This window comes from Plectrocnemia conspersa, unplaced genomic scaffold, assembly GCF_051122295.1.
Source record: "Plectrocnemia conspersa isolate PC_06_02 unplaced genomic scaffold, ASM5112229v1 ptg000005l, whole genome shotgun sequence".
In the NCBI taxonomy this organism is placed as follows: Eukaryota; Metazoa; Arthropoda; class Insecta; order Trichoptera; family Polycentropodidae; genus Plectrocnemia; species Plectrocnemia conspersa.
In genome coordinates, this window is record NW_028277169.1 from 17251789 (window position 1) to 17274014 (window position 22226).

The following is a 22226-nucleotide window of genomic DNA, read 5'->3' on the forward strand; positions in this document are numbered from 1 at the left end:
AGTCATAATCTCTACAAAAATATATAGTAATATATTTTGAACGTCACAATTAAAAATTAGTAATTTTTGAGGTTTTTAGGCAGGCAGTATTTTAATTTGAAGAGAGTTAAATTTTATATATAAATTTTTGGATAGTGTTCGTTTTGCCAGTCAATTTACACCATCATTCTAAACGAGTATTATAAAGTCACTTATATTTAATTTACTAAACACTCGTAAGAGTTTTTTTGTTTAGAATATCTTTGTTTTCATACCATTTAAATGAAATTAAACTTCAAAAATGGAGTTATTTAGATGTGCATGATGGAGTAAGAAAGCAAATTAATAATATTCTGGCGAATGTCAAATAATATCTAATAGCATAAAATCAGTGATATAAGAAAAACTTTTCAAGACAATTTTATATATGAGATAAGCAGCTGATTTTTTCAAGGCGAGATTTCAGCTGAAATGCAGATGTACGATATTTTACTAGAATCTAGTCATGGATATGTATATAAATAATATATTAATGTTATTATTTATTGTATATGAATATGTGGGAACCGATACGGTTGACAAACTTGGAGTTATGGTCGCAACACCAAAGGGAGCGGCAGAGGACTTACTCTGTTGGCGACGCCACAGAAATATGCCTTCCGCCGGTCGGCACCTCGCTGATTTGCATGTATAAACATTTCATAGCTTATAATTACATTAAACGGTGAAATAATATATGTATATATAGTCTAACACATGTCTCATTGATAATCCGTTACCTCACATTCGCTAAAAATACATAAAAATGGTTTTATTTCAGTATATTTTTATTTATGTTTGAGAAAAAAAATTATGAGAAAATACTAATTAATTGATAAAGTTGTGTTTCTTCAAATGAAAACACTCATATTGCTCTAAAATGACTGTTAAATGTAGAGCCAGTATATGAAGAGCACTTTTCTATGGGAGCCAAATACACTCGGTTCTTTTTTTATGCGGTAGAAACGGTTCACAAGAAAACGCATAAAAGAATCGTACAAAAAAAGACTATATAGACACACGTATAAAAATAAAGATACGTTCCATAATTTTTTAAAACCGCATATAACTAAATCAATGAGTTACAATATACCGAAAATCGCATAAAAAAAGTTTATTAAATTTCAGAAAAATAATTAGTCTTACCATATTCCTTCTAAAGTATTTATTCATATTTTTATAAAAACGCTAAAAATATTTTTTTCACATTTTTTTTTCTTAGAATTAGCATCACTATTCTAGGGTTATCCCTCAAAATAAATCTAAAGAAAATCCTGAAAATATTTTTTAAAATATGTAATTTCAGTAAATCATATCGGAATTTTCACTAGTAAATGCATAATTTTACCAGTGAATATATATAAGGAACTAGTAAAATCATTTCAACTCTTCCATAAGTAGTAATATATACATTGACAAACTTAACATTATTTATACGTCTATTTGGTGTTCAAACCCAAACCTAACGTAATAAAAGTTCTAAAACTAATCATCGTTTTAGAACTTTCATTAGGTCAAGTTCAAAATACAAACTAAGTCAATTTATCTCTCAGGGGAAAATAAGTGGAAGAAAAAGTACAGACAAACCTCGCATTTTGCTCTATAGTTTGTCTGCACTTCGATATTACACTATGTTTTAAAAATATGATATGCTATCCTTATCGATATTACTACGGACTTCTGATATGAGAATATTCGTCAAAATATATTCATACCGAATTATGGTCAATAAGGCCCACTGTCAACGGAGACGTCGCTGCATAGACGTGTATTCGTCATTATACGCTTGTTGTACGCCTGCTTGCTGCGTACATATAAACCATCGAATTTTGGATTCTAAACAAGGATCTCTTTAATTGGGGCAGAAAAATGCATTTAATAAAATACCACGAATCTTAATGAAATCGAATTATTAAAAAACGACCACTGACTAGACAATTTTTGCCCCCTCCCCCATGATAAAAGAGAAAATGACGCCCCCGGTTAAGCGCGATAAACTGTTGTTTTTTGTTTTTCCTCGGCCCACAAAATATTTTGGCCAATTAGCGAAAAGTGCTTAGCAAAGCAGAGGTTAGAAAGTTTGCTTTCAAATTAAAAGTTTTTTATTTTGTTTTTGTTAGAGTAATTGACTATTATTACTTATAATCTCGATAGATAAACTCAGATCTCATAAATTAATATCATTTTTTTAATAATTAATTATTATTTTTTATTAGCGCCATTTATTGACGTATTTAATAATTTTGTCAGTTTTGATTTTTAGGTAATTGACGTTGACACTGTTTTCGCTAAAGAAATAATCTCATGGCATTTCAGTGATGGCCTGTTAACTTGCTAACCCCTTACCATAGAGATGCTTTATGGTTGGGTAGTATATAAAGTGACCAGATTTACTAGATTGGAGTGCAGGACACACAAAAAAAAGTCATGTTGGAAATTTTTATTCATTTAGGTATGCTGCAGGAGATACAAAAATTTGTAAAAATGCGGGACGATTTCCGGGACGGTCCCGCATAATCCGGGACGTCTGGTCATTTTAGTAGTATAAGTAGTTGTATTGTCATGTTGAATGCAGTAGGCTCGAATTGAGATGTACAATCTTTTCCTACTTCTTACGTATAGATAAATCACCATTGTTCTTTAATAGCCATTTAAGGTAATCGATCAGATTTAATAAAATTGATGATAAACATTAACTGTGATTCCACAGAGAATAAATAAAATTAACAAAATGGTGGGCCCATGTAAGATTTGAACTCATGGTATTCAATTTGCAAGTTACGAAACATAATTCGTAGGTAACACTAAAAAATAGCAATAAATAAAGCGATTATTATTTTAATTTTTAAGAATCTCGTTCTTGGTGTTGTATCTTTTTAATAGTACATTTTATGATTCGGATAGTAATGGGTTAATCCCTAATAAATATTTTACTTTATTTAATCTATTATTTTTCTCTGCGATTTTAATGTACAATCCTAAATATTTTATTTAGTTCAGAAATTTAGATACCTGTTTAGATACTGATGTGTTAACAACTTCTATAAATAATATGAAATAGTCCTATATTAGATGTCAATTATTGAAATCTATATTTTCTGATCAAATACTAAGTCAGTAGTTCTTTGTGATTGATATCAATAATTTTGACTTAATAATTCAATCAATTCATTTTGAATTTCTTTGTTCAGGTAATAAGCATCGGTTTCTTTATTTGTTATTTGACAAATGTTCTTTTATAACAGGATCTTAAAAAAAAACTACAGCATATTTAGTTTTGTCAGTGTCAAAATAATCTGCAATGATCTGGATTGCGTCAATGCTTTTATTTAGGCATTTATGTTTAAGAAGCTTCAAAAAATCATGTAAATGATTTAATATGATGGCGCTGTCTTATTACTTATTTTTAATTATGTCTGTGTTTGAACTAATATACAACTTTACTGCTTTTTAATGGAAAACGTAAGACTTGTCTGACTTTAAAAGCCAGTTGTAAAAAAGCAATAAAAATGTTGATGTCTGATATTTATACATATATATGTGTAGTATGACTGTAATTGAATAATAAAATTGTTTATGTTAATTTATATTAGAATATAAAAAGTTTAATTACTATTACAGCAAGGTCGTAAAAAAATAAACATTTTTCCTTCTAAATATATTTATTTATTGAACATATTGAAATGCAGAAAGGAAATGTATAATTAGCTTAGAATTTCTACATACTCTTGTATGTAAAAGGTAACATTATAATATTTTTCAAAAACATCTTATAAAGCTTGTATCATTATTAGTATGTCTATCTTCACTTTTCAAAATTGAATTGAACAAAATACAGAGGAAGGTAAATATTAGGGCAATTTTTTTTATTAACCAAGCATTATTAATTTATTAAGTGGAACGTGATAGAGAATATATATAATGATAAGTATAATATTTATTGTGATCGATCGAATTGAGTGACAAAATTACAAGCTTTTATTGCTTTCAAAGGCGATTCTAATTTTTATTATCAATTACCGTAAATGTAAATCAAAATTTGTATATAATATATAATAAAATATATTATATTTTCCAAATTTGTCTATAAGTTTATTAATAATGCATATTGTCTAATGTCTTCCTCATGAGTTCAATATCTTCGGATTTAGTCCTGCAACAACCGCCGATGTATCGAGCGCCAAGTTTAACCCAATCTTCCATGAATGTATGCAATGGCTTAATCGCAGACTGTTCATTCCATCTAAATAATAAAAAAGACAATTTATATCAAACATATTAATAATAATACTTTTCATCGTGTAGTTCCTAGGAATAAATGATTTTTTTGAAAATTGATACATATATTAAAATTATTTTTGAAGAGTATTTCCGTAAGTAAAAACTAAATATATTTACCCAGATTCAGCATCGTATTTTTCACCGCTATTTGGATACGCTATAAGCGGTATGATCTCTTTTCCTCTGCGTCCTTCGTTAATACCTTTAAATAAATCGTTAACGTATAACGGATTAAGGCAATTGACTCCCACGGCTACAATTTGATAGCGATTTAATTCGTAACATTGTATAGCAGTCTCTTTGAAGTTGTCTCCGCATGCTATGCTTTCATTGTCCTACATAATAATTGCATTTATATATAAAAAAATGTTTATTCATATCATAGTTATATAAAAAATATCATACCTTGCACGAAAATGATAGCCATGCTGTTATATCTGGAAATTCTTTCAATAAATCTATCACAGATAAGGCTTCCTTTTTTGAGGGGATCGTTTCAAAGGCAAACATCGTAATACCAGACTTCATAAGTTCAATGATTTTTGGTCTTTGAAAGTTTTTAATATCCTAAATTCATATAAAATGGTGTTACTTAATAAATAATCATAATAAAGATGTCAATAATAATAAATTCATAACCTCAGATGTGACTTTATCGGTGTAATTTCCGGTGTATTCTGAACCGTCGTGAAGCAAAGCACCGAATGGACCGATCGATCCGACGATTTCAATGGTGGAATCTAAAATTTTTCATTTTAAAACGATGTATCAATAAGAAAAACATATTTTATTTGAGTAACATACTTCGATGAGATTTTTGATATTGAGTTTTAGCTTTTAATGCTAAGTCGCCGGCACTTTTGATCAGATTGAGGGCTTCTTCTTCGGATAAGTTTAGATGCTTCTTAAAGCCTTCTACAGAAGCTTGATATGTGCACGTCTCTATCATATCAGCGCCAGCTACAATTTAAGCGGTATGTAGTGAAATATCATCAACCATACATAAATATAAATTATTGATTTTTACCATTTAAAAAATCTAAATGTGTTTGAATGATAGCGTTTGGGTTTGTCGAAATAAACCTAGCGGTCCACAATGGGTCTCCGTCCATATTTCCCACATATTTGCTTAGCTGTGACGAAAAACCTCCATCGATTAATTTGATATTGGGTGACATTGCGCAATGTTTCTGTTGAATGAAAGAAGCATTAAAAGACACGATCAATATTGAGGTGTTACATAATTGACGCAGATACTGTTTTATTTATAAATGTAACATATGGAAAAGCAAAATATTTGTGTTGTAAATGATAAATGACGTTTACAAAAGCATTAACGCGTAATAGATTTAACTGTCTTCGATTTTCATTTTGGAAACTTACCCAGTTTTTATCGATTTATATTTAGGCAAACTTGAGATTGGTATCGGTGTGTTTTTTTACACAGAAAGCGACGTATAGTTTAAATTAATATTCCTGCCCGCCATCTGTCAAAGATAGCTTCGACCGTATTGTTGGTCTTAACACCAATATAATTGACCGTACACTGAATAAATACTTTTATTTTTTATTAGATTACTATATTATTCACGGATTTTTAAGAATCGAAGTATCATTTAAAATCAATAAAAACATACAAAATTATAAATTACTATGTTTATCATATAACAATTTACTGTATTATTGGTCTAAGCACCAAAAAAATTGACCATAAACAAAATTAAATATGTTTTATTATTATACATTATAACTTTTCTTAAGAGATCCAATAAACTAAAATATATCTGAAAATATTAAAAGTGTACATATTATTAATAAAAACTGATAATAATACATATTTATCAAATAATTATGCTTTTAAATATTTGTAAATTGTTTGACTTTATTCGTAACCATGTAGACGGTCTTACAGATGTCTTGTAACATGTATAGCGTCAATTTTTTTATGTTATTATACGCTTAGTAACAGCATCATATATTCATTTTTATCGCATAATATAATAACAAGTCTACGAACGTGTCAATAGGTTATCTTGACATGAACTTTGGGGAAAATATTTTTTATATTAAATACGTTTTAGGGCTTTGCCACAATATTACGCACTGTTTTGCTCGTCGTAAGGAAGTCGAAGTCCTGTCGTAGTGTCGTGGTTGAAGGACAGAACGGTAATATGGGAAGATCAGGGGACCAGTTCTACGTCGAAGTTCTGCGGTGAGTGTCAGCTTTCAAAGTTAGTGTTTATAAGGTGACCAGCTTTTTCGCAATGAAAATGAGGACACGAATAAACTGAAGAAAAAAAAAATGTTAATAAAAGAAACATTTTATTCATTGCAACAATAATACACTACAATATGATAAATGCATAATAAAAACACTTGTAAACTTCTATATTCTAATTATGCTCACATGCCTAATAATTATTATTTAAATGTGTACTTTTCCATTAAATGAATATTTTTTGTCAACGTATCATCTTCTAACAATATGTTGAAAATATTTGAACAAGAAATATCCTTTATATTGAATTTTATGGAACGTGCTGCAACTAGAGTATCAACATTCAATCTTGATTTCTCATTTGTCCAAAAATCATTAGCAATTGAACAAACTCTTTCAACTGCTGCATTAGTTCACACGTTGACACTTTTCGAGGGAGGTCAGACTTACAAAAGAAGGACTGTCCTCCCTAAAGGAGGACGATTGGTCACCTTAGTGTTTAAGATTATTTCGCGTAGCTTCAAGTTTCCCACTTCCTAACCTTGCGTGGGTTATAATCAGCAAGCTATGTCATGGGAGGCCATGCACCCCACACAATCAAAACACATATACGTAATGTAGATATTTACGAAATTAAACGTTTATCATATTCCAGCGGAATAGACAAGATTACCTTAAGTATTATTATAAATTATAATATATATATTTATCTATATTATAATTTACTCTCCTTTGCACTCGTAATCGTTTTCGTACTAGGTATGTCGCCAGCTCGGAAAACATAAAAAATGTTAAATTCTTTTTAAAAATTAAAATTATATATGTAGAGCATAAATATTAATAAACTAATACCAAAAACGAAGAAATCAGAACAAATACTTGCATTTCTCTAAATTACATTATTTTTTTGGTTCTCTCAAGTGCCGCCTAGGGACATATGCCCACTCTAAGCCTCCTACCTACGCTTCTGTACAACATTTACTCCCTCTTGCAGAGAATCTAAAGAATTTTTCTTTGAATTATCTCCAACATGAGTTTTTCGCTGTTTTGTATTTAAATGTTTTATGTAGTTTATTGAATTATTTTATTCTAATATATAAAATAATAAAAAGCTGTTCGTAAGTAATTGAAAGTTACGCCACTGAGGGGTAACTATTTAATGTAGATAATTTGATTGATTGTTTACTCTATGATAGCTATAGCGTGATGGAATTAGTAGGTGATAATTCATTTCATTCAAGGATTGCGATAGAAGTCGTTGCATTGTATAATCAATTTAACAGTTACTATACAATAAATTAAATAAAGCAGTTTTAAGTAGTAATGGATAAATCAATATTTGCACTTGACGAGAAGCATCCTTTGCTTAGTATAAATCTAGGGTCATTAGTTATAATTGGGCTTTGGCCATTACAGTCGTTCAAGTTTACAAAAAATAAATTCATTCGCACATGGCATTACATATATGGATTTACAATATATATTGTGTTCGTTATATTTGTCATATCAGAGTATTTAGAATTAATCAATGTTTGGGGTAACTTGAAAGCCATGACTACAAACATGACTGTGACCTTTCTCTATACTGTCGGAATTTTAAAGATATACGTCTTTCTAAGCAACACAAAAAAGTTGAAAAGCTTAGTGCAAGATGTATCTTTAATTGAAAATAGAATACTACAGAGTCAAAGTGATGAGAATAAATCAATTTTAACTATGTATGTAAAGAGGGCTAGGAGAGTTACTTATCCCTTCTGGTTTCTAGTAGGTTTTATGATGGCGGTGTTTATTATCATTCCACCGACTGAATACGTATTTTCTTCAAATTATCATAAGCGCTTCAGTAACGGAACTGAATATTGGTCCCACAAAAAACCTACGATCTTCAGCTCCTGGTTCCCTTTTGATAAACACACTTATCCCAACTATATTATTGCATATTTGTACCACATTACTGTGGGGATCATTGGTTCTGCTTATCAAGGCGTTTGGGATATGATGATAATTAGCATGATGATACACAGCGTTGGCCAATTACAGATCCTTCAAAACTCCTTTATAAATTCAACAAGAAGTGTGGGAAAACAGAAAGTCGCAAAAAATACTGCTGACAAAATCAAACACATGAGACTTGTAGACTGTGTCAATCATCATCGATACATCATAAAGTAAGATATTGATATTTTAGTAAGTATATTTATGACTAACTATAAAATATTTTTATAGATATATTCGCACATTGAATGAAATTATAAGTCCTGTAATGATACTATATTTTTTGATATGTTCATTAATTTTGTGCACAATATTATTTCAAGTAACTTTGGTAAGTAATCTTTATAATTAGTTGATTTATGATTGACGTTTATTATTAATACTTTAATGATGTTCTAGCAAAGTTTAAGTTATCAGATGTTCTTAATATTGGAATGCTTGGCCGTCCTGACTCAACTGTTGTTATTCTATTGGCATGCAAACGAAGTGTTAGTCGAGGTTTGTTTTTTGTTTTAATATGATCGAATGTCTATATTGTCTATATATTGGTCAAAAATTTTATTCTAGAAGGAAAAACTTAGAATGGCCACTTACAGCTGCGAGTGGTTTAACGAAAATGAACGTTTTAAAAAGAGCCTTTGGATTATAAGGGAGGGCGTAAAAGTACCGATAAAATTTACAGTTGGCAAATTCTATATAATTTCTCTGCCAACGTTTTTTGCTGTATATAAATTGCATATATCTACAATATATATTTTATTTAAATATAAAGATTTAATTAATGTTTATGTTGTAGATCATTAGAACTTCCTACAGTTACTTTACATTATTAAGAAAACTGCAAGAAACGAGCTAATATAAAGACATATTTAAAGATATTATTATTATTATTAATTATCAACCATACTATTTTAAATTTTTTTTTTTTTAAATACAAAAAATGTTTATAAATATTTTTTTTTATTTATCAATCCAGAGCTATAAATAAAACATCCTTTACATCAACCTAAAATTTATTCCTTCTTTCGTAGAAAGCCATTAATTGAAAACCACTTCGCTTCAATCTATTCATGCGTAAAAAGTACAAAAAAATGATAAAATGGGATAAGAATTACAGTTTACTAGTTATGAGCATATTAAATTATACATAGATTGTTCTCATTGAAGTTTGCAGAAATTTTATTTTTTACTACATATTTACTTTAGTAGTTTCGTATTACCTTAAACATTTTATAATAGTTTACCATACTTTTTAAATTAAAAATAAATATATTGTAAACAAATTAAATTACGAACATATTGTTATAAGCTTTAACTTGCTTGTTGCGGTGTGTAGAAGAAGCTGTGGGTAAAATATTGTAACGTCTCGTACAGGTAAAATACATTTTATATAAATAAAAAGCTCCAATACTTGGTAGTGAATGTAAACAAGTCAAAGAACAGATGAAATTAAGATGCAAAATAAAGTAATTGATCGTTATAACATTTTTAATTATATGTAACAAAACAACAAATATTTATATACTTTAAAAAGTGTAATAAATATTGGTAAGATTAAGGTTAAGACCATAAAATATAAAAAAATCATTGTTCGATAAATGAAACTTGGAGAAGAAGAAATAGTTATTTTGATGCATACGTCTATTGTCACGTACGGTCTGCACCAAGAACTTATCCTTTGTTTTATTACAAAAACTTTAAACTCTAACGGCATATGACATAATCCGCTTTAATACGTTTTATTGAGATTTTGTTTCTCACGGTCAGTGCGTAAATTTCATTAAAAGCTCTTATAATTCCATTATTTTGGATTTGTCGATCTACTGTTCACAGTAGATCGACAAATCCAAAATATCTGTGATCCATCTGTGGATTTTTGGAAGATTAATAACTTTTACTTTATAACTTGTTTTTAGTTTATTCCACATCACATATAGTAAATGTAATTATAGATGAAGAATTTGCCATGGCAATTTTAAGAGTGTATCTTTGAGAGTCAGTTTACGTCATTAGCTTATATTAGTTGAAAAAATTGTCTTAATAGTTTTTAAATATTTTCTTGTAAATTATTATCGAAAGATAATTTATTTATTCTTTACTGTACTAAGTATGACAAAATAAATATAATTATCTTTGTGTATTAAAGTTAAAACTATGTTTGAGTTTAGAATTTTTAATCTGCGGTTAACGAAAGTTTTAATTGATACTTGAAAGGTAATGTTTTTAAACTTTGGGTGATGAACTTTTCTATTTGTAAACTGTAATGTGTAGTGTTCATAGACGCCACGTTTTGTCATCTATATATATTTTTTGTTTTAATATTATACATATTATCTAACCAAAATATTTTTATTGATATAATAATTATTTATATAAATACACTAATATAATATATTTCATATTATTATTTAATTTTTTTTTAATTCATTACTAATAAACTCGTAGTTCTTTTGACTATAATTAACTTAATTGTTGGATCTTCATTTTATAATCATCATTAAATTCAATATCATAAATAACATATTAAAGCAAGTGACAAGCACCAGCCAACTTGGTTTTTATAACTATTCTTGTGAGAATACAATGTTATGGTGAACTATGTCGTGGTGTAGGATTATATGATATTAGCAATTTTGTTTTCTTTGACAAACTGTTTCTACCACCAAACACAGATCGTTGACTTGCATGAATGAAAATTTGGTTTGACAAAATGTTTATAAGGGGTTATAAAATACATTTACTAATTTTTATTTATTATAAATTTTGCTTTCTTTGCAAACCATTCATTTATGAAAAAATATATTAACAATATTAAATTAAAAAAATATAATATTTAGACTGATTGACCAAATGTACGAAAAGTATGTCATGCCACTGCTTTTTGAAAGAATGTGAGCAGCGTATTTAGTATAGATAATTTGTTTGACTAATAATTATTTTAAATGGTCATAGCGTGATGGATTTAATGGGTACCAACTCATTCAATCGAACAGTACCCAAGGACTAGAAGAATTGTGTTCCGAATTGTTACATTATACACAAAATTGTATCAGTTATTTTTAATAAGTGATTGTTTTAAGTAGCAATGAAAAAAACAATACTAGCACTAGACGAGAGGAATCCGTTGCTCAGTGTAAATCTAACGTCTTTAGCCGTAGTTGGTCTTTGGCCGTTTCAGTCATCTAAGTTCCTTAAAAACGTATTCATTCGCTCATGGCATTACAGATATGGCTTTTTCGCCTATATGATGTTCGTTTTGTTTGTCATATCGGAGTATTTAGAACTACTCAATGTTTGGGGTAACTTGGAAGCTATGACTATCAACATGACCGTCACTTTTCTATATACTGTCGGAATATTGAAGATATACGCATTTTTCGGCCACAGAAGCAAGCTTAAAATTTTGGTGCAAGATGTATCTTTAATTGAGAGTAAAATACTACAAAGTCAAAGTGATGAAAATAAAATAATCTTAGCTACATACGTAAAGAGGGCAAGGAGAGTTACTTATCCGTTCTGGTTCTTAGCAGGTTTTACTATGAGTGTGTTTATTGTCATTCCACCGGTTGAATATATATTTTCATCAAATTATCACAAGCGTTTTGATAACGGAACTGAATATTGGTCATACACGAAGCCCACGATATTCAGCTCTTGGTTCCCCTTTGACAAACACGCTTATCCCAACTATGTTATCGCTTATGTATACCACATTACTATAGGGACCATTGGTTCAATTTATCAAGGCGTTTGGGACATGACCATAGTAAGCATGATGATACATAGTGTTGGACAATTGCAGATACTACAAAACAACTTCATAAATTCAACAAAAAATGTGGAAATGGAGAAAGCATCAAGGAAGACGATTGATAAAATTAAGCACATGAGACTTGTAGACTGTGTTAATCATCATCGATATATAATGAAGTAGTATAATGAATTTGTAAATGCATAAAAATCATATTTATTATATTTTAAACATATTTTCAGATATACTCGAACATTGAACGAAATTATAAGTCCTGTAATGATACTGTATTTTATGATATGTTCATTTATGCTATGTACTATTTTATTCCAAGCAACTTCAGTAAGTAATCGCAATTATTTTTGTTTTTTTGTTGTGTTTTACTATTAATGATTAATACTGTTTTAATGTTCCAGCATGGTATAAGCTTTCGAATGTGTTTAATGTTGGAATACTTGGTTGCTCTAATGATCCAATTGTTTTTATTTTATTGGCATGCAAACGAAGTGCTAGTTGAGGTGCGTATTTGTCTTAAATATAGTGCTATATTGATATTAAGATTTATCAAAATTTTAGAAGGAAAAACTGAGATTGGCTACTTACAGCTGCGAATGGTTTAATGAAAATGAACGTTTCAAAAAGAGCCTTTGGATTATACGCGAGGGCGTAACAGTACCGATAAGATTTACAGTTGGCCAATTTTATACAATTTCACTGCCAACGTTTTTAACTGTATTTATTAAATATTTATATATTTTTACTTTTGTATAAGAATTTAAAAAAATATTTTTGTTTTTTTATAGATCCTTCGAGCATCTTATAGCTACTTCACACTATTAAGAAAAGTGCAAGAAAAAGGCTAATATATAAAACATATAAAATAATAAAACATAACATAAAATCCAACCACTATATAAAATCTAAATCATGTCAAAAATGAAACACCATGTAAAACACGTTCATTTTAATTATACTAGTAAGCAGATATTTTATAATGCACACTTTTAGAAGTAGACGGGATTTGTACAAGTTATTATTTAACTAGTATAATACACGTTAAAATCAACATAGAGTACATAATAGTACAGTAGAACCCCAATAACACGGTAAATTGCGGACGTGCTATTTGGGTCCGTGTAGTTGGGGGACTAGAAAATACGTACGTATGAATTAGACGCGTATAGTAAAATTTCATCTCTTTGGCTCCCTCACACATAAAGTAACGAGCACCCAAATAGCACGTCTTCAATTTATCGTGCTATTGAGGGGTCTACTGTATGTTGTATTATCTTTTATATTTATTATTGATTAAACAAATAATTTATCCATAGTATCTATGTAACTTATTATTCTTATTCAAAGATATTGTGAACTGTTTTTGTATTGATTAATTTAACTTGACATAGAAATGCTTTAAATCTTAAAATAAATTATTTTATTTATGTAGGTATAATGAATAAAAAATATATTATTTAATTAAGTTAAGTTTGAAACTATTAATTAAATATGTATTATTTATAGATTAGCCAGCCATAGAATAGTTTTAATATAAATGTTTAAATACTATTATAATCGCTGCTTTAAAATAGATTTTTCGTAAAATCAAATTTGTATGTATTTTTAAACTGAAATCTTAATCATATGTACTACAATTATTACTATTTTATTTATTCTTCATCCAGAAAAAATAAAGCTATTTAGGTTTTTTTGTTTTTAACTTCTTCTTTTATTCTTATTTAAATTATTATACATCGTATTGAAATCAGATCTTTACAAGTGATTTTTACGACATTGAATTTGAAAAAAACTAACCAACATAAATCAAATAAATGGCATCTGATTACAGTAACGTACCAAAAAATCCAGTAGTAAATAATAATACGAAAGCAAAAGACGACACAAAATCAATTTCAAACACTATTAAATACAGCTAAATTAAACGTTGATTAAATTTTTCTAATTGTAAATATGAATATACATACACAAAAAATAACAAAAGAATATAAAAAATAATAATATTTAGTCGGTAGAGATTTCAAGATTTTGCCAAAGATGATGACCCCAACATCGGAAATCAATACGTTGACAAGGGACAAGAGAGATAGTAAAGGTACGATTCGCAAACTCTCCCGTAATTGTTTTTGAGTAACTTCTCCCCTTAAGGAGAGGTCGGCGTTTTTCGTTTTTCGCGTGCGACTTTGCCCTTTGCGGGAAGGCCATCTTATCGGGCATCGAAGGCCCAGCGAAAACAGTTAAGATCTCTGTATATTCATATTTCTACGTACTTAATAATATTTAGGTTGATTTGATATGCATACCTGTCAGAGATCAGCGGCGGGTGTTTTCCGTTCGGATTGTTCAAAGCACTTGGCCATAACAATATTTTTAGTGAGAATATCCCAAATAAATTAAATAGTTATTAGCGTCAATTAGTATGGAAAATAAACTTGGAAGAAAGAGAAAGATTGAGAGCTTGTGTGTCAAGTCTGTATTATCATCTTTATCGCCGTCATTTTGACCTCTTATATTAGGAGCATCATCTGGGACAAAATATTGATTTGACTCCTTCGATGCAGATTTTTGGCTGCATCGGTTTAATTTAAGTAGAGATTATAAGTTGAGTGTTATTACAATTTGTATTAAATCGAACAATAAATATAATCAGGATTAGACGCGAATATAGTTTTATATTGTTATTAGAGTTCGTTATAAAAAAAAATGTTTGTAATCAATATACAAAAATTTGAGCTTTAAAAACTTCATTACAAATTTCGTTGATGATTTTTTTTGATTACTTTCATATGCGGCACGTAAAAATTATATTATTATAAAATATATGTTTCTTAAATTAAAATATATTTTTAAAGCGATTAATGTATTGTCATTTGATGCATATGTTACCAAGTGTTTTGTGCAGTATATAGAAGGTATACTATTGGTCCAATCACGCTATATTTAGCATACATAGAAAAAAAGATCTCATGCTTTATTAAGAAATGGCAGTTAGTGGTATAAGACTTTATTATCATGAAAAAGTGATGAGGAAAGTTCATTTTTATTTAATATATTAATACAAATCTATTGTATTACATTTCAAATGTCCAGAACAGTATGTTTTTTCTTCTAGATATTTTTTTAACAATTATATGTAATTGTTAGGTCATTAAGTATTCTTTCTTAAAGTTAAATTGATAATTAGGAATAATATTATTTTGTTTTAATATTGGTTTCTGTCTTTTAAGGAACAGATTTTTAAAGACTTTTGATGATATCGCGAGAAGCCTAATTGGTCTATAAGACTTTGTTTGTTAATATATTTTCCAGGTGTCGCTAATAATATTATTTCTGCAATCATCTATCATTCTGGGTAATATGCTATTCTTAACTGTCGAGAGATCGAAATATTTTTAATAGAGCATAGAACGAAGCCATACTATGCTTTTTTGTTATTGTTTATGCACGCACACAAACGCATTTCCTTATCACTCCCGATGATGTCAAGCACGCGTGGCTTCTCAAACTTTAGCAATGAAACACAATGTATTTTTTTTCATTTTTTCTTTACAAAAATTAATATTATAAAAATACTTGGAAAAAAAACATATCTAAAAAAATTGAACCAAAATTACTTAAAATAAAACATACTATAAGTAATGAAAATTTGTTCTCACTGCTTTTATAATAAATAATAATTTTAAATGTAAACGTGAAACTACTTACTTCGTAATTGTAATAATTTCGAACATTTCAATTATGTTTTAATTATCTGAGAGAAATTCTACTACTTCAAATTCGAGATCCAATTCATCGAAATTACTATACATTTTGGCCATCGCTAAAAAAATTATTTAAACTAAAGTTAGTTTATATTAAAATCATTAAACGAAATAAAAATATTGAATATACTTATTAGGGCGAAAAATAATTGAGAAGCGCAGGAATGTTCTGCGCTTTGACGTAGATCTCCCGAAGACAGGCAAACAAATACTGACGCACGATTGAAACGCCGTCTGATGCGTACGTCATAGCGAGTCAGAGCATGTGGCAACTTGCCCTACCTCTCTCACACGTACTTGTGCATATTACTCACACATGTAGAAGCGAATCTGTGCGAGAGAAAAGGGATATACTCACCCATTTCTCTCTTTCAAAATTCTCTGACAAAGCGGTATACCATGCATAGCATTAAATATATATGTAATAAATGTCACACATTTCTTAAGTACCATTATTAATTTTCCTGTAGAGCTTCTTTTAAGCTTTTATCTTTTTATGTTGCTGATTTTTTTCTTTAATTTTAAACAATCTTCATCGTGGGTTTAATTTTAAGGTGCTTAGAAATATTCGTGTGTTACTTTATACGATTCCGTCGAGTCCCGCGAGTGTGGTATAAAAACGACTTCAAACAATTTAGGTTGTGATTTTTATTATCGTTTCTTCCACCAACACATTCAAGGGAACTAAAAAAATGTAGACAATGGGGAAAAAAATCAAAGTTAAAATTATTAATAGTAATAAATATTTTTTTATAAAACAGGTATAGGTTAATGCATATTAGCTACTTTCAAAATGTAAAAATATATGTTTGTTCGCTTGACTAATATAAGTCAAGATTTTATAAGCATAAAAAGCAAAAAACGGTAATTTTTTTAACTCTTAGGACTTTAATTGATTGGGTTTACTATTTAAAGTTGTAATTTAAAATGATTCATTCAAGATATTAAAAGTATTTTGATTTGTCATGCCACTGCTTTCATAAAAGTTGTGTGTTTATACAGCATTTATAATTTGTGACTAATTATTTTTAAAGGACCATAGCGTGCTAGTTAAGCTAGGCGATACTTCATTTCACTCAAACTATAACTCGGGGTCAGATGAAAGTTTCGAGTTGTATACCAGTCACTATTTTATTAATTTTATCAAATATTTAACAAATTATAATTTTGCTAGTTCTTAGTATTATTAAATTAATTCATAATGCCACTTGACAAGAGGAATCCATTGCTAAGTGTGAATCTAAAATCTTTAGCAATATTTGGTCTATGGCCATTCCAGACAACTAAATTTCTTCAAAACAAATTCTATCGCTCCTTGCATTACAGATTAGGTTTCTTTACCTTAATAATCTTTTTTATATTTCACATAACGGAATATATAGAATTAATTAACGTCCGGGGGAGCTTGGAAGCTGTGACTTCAAACATTACGGTTACTTTTATGTATACTGTCGGAATTATAAAGATATACGCCTTTTTTGGCCATAGAACTAAGTTGAAAAGTTTAGTGCAAACTATAGCTTTAATAGAAAATAGAATTTTGGAAGATCAAAGCGATGAGAATAAAATAATATTAGTTACGTACGTAAAAAGAGCTAAGAGAATTACTTATTCATTCTGGATTTTATCAGTTTTTACGATGGTGTTGTTTTTTATAATACCTCCGACTAAATACATATTTTCTTCAGTTTATCACAAACGTTTTGATAATGGAACTGAATATTGGTCATACGCAAAACCAATGATATTTAGTTCTTGGTTCCCTTTTGATAAAAATGCATATCCAAACTTTCTGTTTGTTTTTTTCTATCAAATGGCGATGGGGATAATAGGAGCTTCTTATCAATGCATTTGGGATATGACCATAGTTAGCATGATGATACACAGCGCTGGGCAGTTGCAAATTCTACAAAACAACTTTATAAATTCAACTAAAAAAGTAGAAATCGAGAGGGCATCAAAAAGGACAGTCGATAAAGTCAAACACAAGAGGCTTGTAGATTGTGTTAATCATCATCGATACATAATGAAGTAAATTATTATTATTTCAAGTACAAACAAATAAAAATTTATCACAGAATAAAACATATTATTTTAGATATACTCGAACATTGAACGAAATTATAAGTCCTGTAATGATAATGTATTTTATGATATGTTCAATCATGATATGTACTATCCTATTCCAAGCAACTCTAGTAAGTTATTATTATTTTTTACTTAAAGTTGCTTTATGGTTTTTCATTTTACAAATTAATAATATATTTTAGCACGGTATAAGCTTACAAATGTGCTTAATGTTAGTGTACTTACTTGCCCTGATGACCCAACTATTTTTATATTATTGGCATGCTAACGAAGTGTTGGTCGAGGTGCATATTTTTCTTGTATATAATATAGTGATTTGTTAACATTAATAAAATATATTATTTTAGAAGGAAAATCTGATTATAGCTACTTATAGTTGCGAATGGTTTAACGAAAATGAACGTTTTAAAAAGAGCCTTTGGATTATAAGGGAGGGAGTGAAAGTACCGATAAAATTTACAGTTGGCCAATTTTATACAATTTCTCTTCAAACATTCTTAGCTGTATTTTATTTATATACGTTTATGTATTTATAAATATTAACATACATTTAATATTTGTATGCTTTTGTAGATCCTTCGGGCATCGTACAGCTACTTCACATTATTGAGAAGAATGCAAGAAAATGTATAATTTTACTCAACGAAAATTTTGAAAGCTTTGTTTTAATCAAAAATGCAATTGTACATTTCTAAGTTAAATTTAAATAAATAATATGTTTGATTCTGAAGATTTTTTTTAGGAAAACAAAAAAATAAATATTCCCACTTGCAAAAACATCGAAAAGTTAAATTGCTATTCTAAATTAAATCCCATTATAATCAATTTACAGAAATATTTAAGTATAAAAACTCTGTTATATTTATAATAAATATGTATTTTATAACGAATTAGTAAAAATTGTTGAAATAGTATAAAAATTTTAAAAGTTGTATTTAAATATTAATTATATATTAATTTGCACGAAAATTTGCGAAAAGGCGTCGAGGATGCTCGTCTTTGTTATGCGGAGTGCGTGTCACTTGAATAATTTATTGGCGATTCGCGTTCTGTACGATACGTTAAGCGGAGTACGGTTCGTCACTGTATTTGTATTATATTGCATTTTCGCTAGGAGCGTTGGTATACAACTCATCGCTCTTTTGGTGTAGCTTCTACTCAAAGAAGTAATTTTTAAAGTTGCTAAGAGGCGTTGTCAACAGCTCGTCAATGTTCGGTGACTTTCAGCTACGAGCTTTAGAGTGTTATAGAAAGTCGCGATTGTGTCCCTCATTCTTGACCGTTGCGGCTAAAACGTCAGCGTTTGTAAACGCTTCTCTTGCATGTTATATAGGTTCTCAACGAGCATGGCAATAACAAGGATGTATTCGGCGATAGTTATTAGGAGCTGGAAAGAATATGTGTGATGGTGTTAATCTATTTAGGTTTGCAGCATAACCATATTTTTAATGTTTAATTTATTTGTCATTGTGATACGTTTTATAAAAAAATATAATAAATGTTATAATTAAATTTACTTTTTAATAAAAATCCATCCTTTGCAATTTTAAAAGGGTTTAAAAGAATCTTGAAGAAAGGAAAACAGGGCTGTGGAGTCGTTTTAAAATTTACTTTGACTTTGACTAATTTTATTGAATATTTTAATTTCTAGGCTTAAAACATTCATAAAAGAGACTAGAAATTAAAAAAAAAAGATGTTAAAAAGATGTGCTCAAATCGCAAAAATAAAACTATAAAAAAATATATGAAATATAATTTAGAAATATATATTAATTTTTAGTAGTGCGAAGAAAAAGTATATATAAATTCTGAAGAATCATCAAAAAATTGTTTGGAAATCGTCACAATATTTTTAGTCCAAATTCAGTTAAAGAGCATATAATATGTTGATAAAAGACCTCTGAAATTTTCACAAATATTTATATTTAAAGACTATGAAAGTGAGTAAAATTGTAGACTTTAAATTATTTTAAAGATTTAAAAAGCTTTATAGTCAATTATGCAATCAATTAAAGTGTCTTCTGCAAAAAGATGTATTTTATATTTTTCTGTGTTATTAATTATATCATAAATATATATTCACACCCGAATATGTTTTCTAATTTTTTCGTTCAGTATGTTCGAGCATTAATTTAAATATTTAAAATTAGTTTTATGGGCCAGTATCTACAACTGCATGTTTTGTTTATTTTATGCAACTATTACAAAAAATAGAAATCAAAAATAAATAAACAATGACAGACTAACCTTTTTGAAGTATATAAATTAATTTTATTTCGTTTTATACCCACTAGCACCAATGAAACAAAAATGTGACAAATCTGCACATAACGATTTTTAAAAAAAATGACATTATCACGCGTACAGAGACATCTATCGGAATAATTTGAAAACACAATGGCTCGGCGTTTGTTACACATATGTAACACTATGAAATAGAGTTTCTTTATTGAACGTAGACTGAGTTATAAACGTTTAAATAAATTGTTGCAGATTTGCAACACCATGCATTTAAGGGTTAAATACGAATACAAACAATGTCGAAATATTTATTTACATATATTACACATGATTATAGCGTAAAATAAATCAATTTAAAAGTAAAATAAATATAATATCCATTAATAGTTCAATTTTTATAAAGTTTGTATTTTTTGTCGGTGTACTTCGTGAAATTTATCAAATATTTTAAAATAATTTAACGAAAAAGAAAGTCGCCGGAAACTTGTAATATTTTTTTGCATTACATATGTATATTGCAACAAATTATGATGAGCGAGTATCGCTTTTCTCCAAGTGCTGGCGGGAAAGTTGGCGGAGGGATGATGTCTATTGGATGGTCATCTGAGGTCTCGTAGTCTGGCGATGTTCCTTTTTCTGTCTGCTGAAGTCCTTCGATGTCTGTTCCTCTCTCTGTAGATCTTCACTCTTCTCTCGCTGTTCGTCTTGGAGACCAGCCTTTAGTATCACAGGTATGGAAAATTTATTATTGTGTACAAATTTTTGATTGATTTATATAAATTATTATCATGAAAATGAAAGTTATACAGATTCAACATAAAAAAGAATGAGGTTCGAACTATAATTGGCGAAGGCAAAGTGTGAATTTAAAAAATGCAAACAATAACTAGTCAATGTATGCACTGGAAAATCACTTTTGTTATAGTACACACAAAGAAATTTATAAGCAATGTAACTAGTTATTGTATGCTCTAAATGTGTGATTATTGTCAAAGTATTCAAAATTTAACTATTTATATATTAAATAGGCATTTAATGTATTTTAAACTATACTAGTTGTGACAATATGGGTAAATTTCAATTCTCTATATTTATGCTAATTGCTTGGTTAGGCTCACTTTCATGTTTGGCTAGTTTGTGGTGTTGCTCACTTCTTTGATTTAAATATATAATAAAACTACAAATCAGAAACATCATTTTAAAGATAATTACCAATAAACATTTAAAGTTTTACTTGACCACAATTGAGCTATGTCATTTTTAAACTTGAAGGCAAATTCGATTGTCAATTTAATGATTCTTAATGAAAGGAAGATATTCCATTTTTTGCATTTTATAATCTTCACGTTTTTATGTTTAAAATACTATATATGAATTTGGCTAGTTAAAATTTTAAGGAAGCGTTTAAGAATGTACTAAATTTAAAAAATCCAGAATATTTTTTCTAATAATTTACTATATGCTCAATATTTTCTTTAATGAAACTGATAAATTCAAACAATAAAATTATTTAACTGATACTTACTGACCAAGCTATTGGTCTAAGCAAAAATATAAATAACCATTTGTTTTTCCGTACAGTGCGTAAGCATCAGTATCATAAATCTCATTAAAGAGTTTTGCAAAAAAGACTAACATTTTAATTTATTTGATTGAATTTACTATCAAGGTATAAAAAGTATTGAAATTGTCATGCCACTGCTTTCAGAAAAGCCGTGTGTTTATACAGTATTTATAATTTGTCACTAATTATTTTTAAAGGACCATAGCGTGCTGGCTATGCTAGGTGATATTTCATTTCACTCAAACTATAACTCGGGGTCAGATGAAAGTTTCGAGTTGTATACCTGTCATTATT

General features: G+C 28.6%; 5 protein-coding genes across 6 annotated transcripts; 4 read left to right on the forward strand and 1 right to left on the reverse strand.

The window, feature by feature from the left end:
• The first annotated feature begins 303 nt into the window (after positions 1-303).
• LOC148234982 (odorant receptor 10-like) lies at positions 304-9418 on the forward strand. Its single transcript, XM_088186042.1, has 7 exons — positions 304-308; positions 1147-1194; positions 7993-8685; positions 8744-8843; positions 8912-9010; positions 9080-9235; positions 9309-9418. Exons 1-7 carry the CDS (start codon positions 304-306, stop codon positions 9366-9368), a joined length of 1161 nt encoding a protein of 386 aa, XP_088042168.1. The 3' UTR covers positions 9369-9418.
• LOC148234983 (betaine-homocysteine S-methyltransferase-like) lies at positions 3662-6549 on the reverse strand. Of its 2 annotated transcripts, none has more exons than XM_088186880.1 (7): positions 6404-6549; positions 5327-5489; positions 5104-5259; positions 4939-5039; positions 4705-4866; positions 4417-4634; positions 3662-4261 (listed from the first exon to the last, which is right to left on the reverse strand). In XM_088186880.1, the coding sequence occupies exons 2-7, from the start codon at positions 5475-5477 to the stop codon at positions 4114-4116; spliced, it is 936 nt and encodes a 311-aa protein (XP_088043006.1). In that variant the 5' UTR covers positions 5478-5489; positions 6404-6549; the 3' UTR covers positions 3662-4113. The 2 variants fall into 2 exon arrangements, with proteins under 2 accessions (XP_088043006.1, XP_088043005.1); XM_088186879.1 differs by lacking the exon at positions 6404-6549 and adding an exon at positions 5683-5842.
• Positions 9419-11708: 2290 nt separating the features above from the next.
• LOC148234984 (uncharacterized) lies at positions 11709-12599 on the forward strand. The gene has a single exon (XM_088186884.1). It carries the CDS (start codon positions 11757-11759, stop codon positions 12444-12446), a length of 690 nt encoding a protein of 229 aa, XP_088043010.1. The 5' UTR covers positions 11709-11756; the 3' UTR covers positions 12447-12599.
• LOC148234985 (odorant receptor 10-like) lies at positions 12504-13301 on the forward strand. The gene is made up of 4 exons (XM_088186886.1): positions 12504-12605; positions 12680-12781; positions 12840-12995; positions 13067-13301. The coding sequence occupies exons 1-4, from the start codon at positions 12543-12545 to the stop codon at positions 13124-13126; spliced, it is 381 nt and encodes a 126-aa protein (XP_088043012.1). The 5' UTR covers positions 12504-12542; the 3' UTR covers positions 13127-13301.
• Positions 13302-17240: 3939 nt separating this feature from the next.
• Positions 17241-18760, forward strand: LOC148234986 (odorant receptor 70a-like). Its single transcript, XM_088186043.1, has 5 exons — positions 17241-18070; positions 18138-18237; positions 18310-18411; positions 18475-18630; positions 18701-18760. Exons 1-5 carry the CDS (start codon positions 17241-17243, stop codon positions 18758-18760), a joined length of 1248 nt encoding a protein of 415 aa, XP_088042169.1.
• Positions 18761-22226: the final 3466 nt, after the last annotated feature.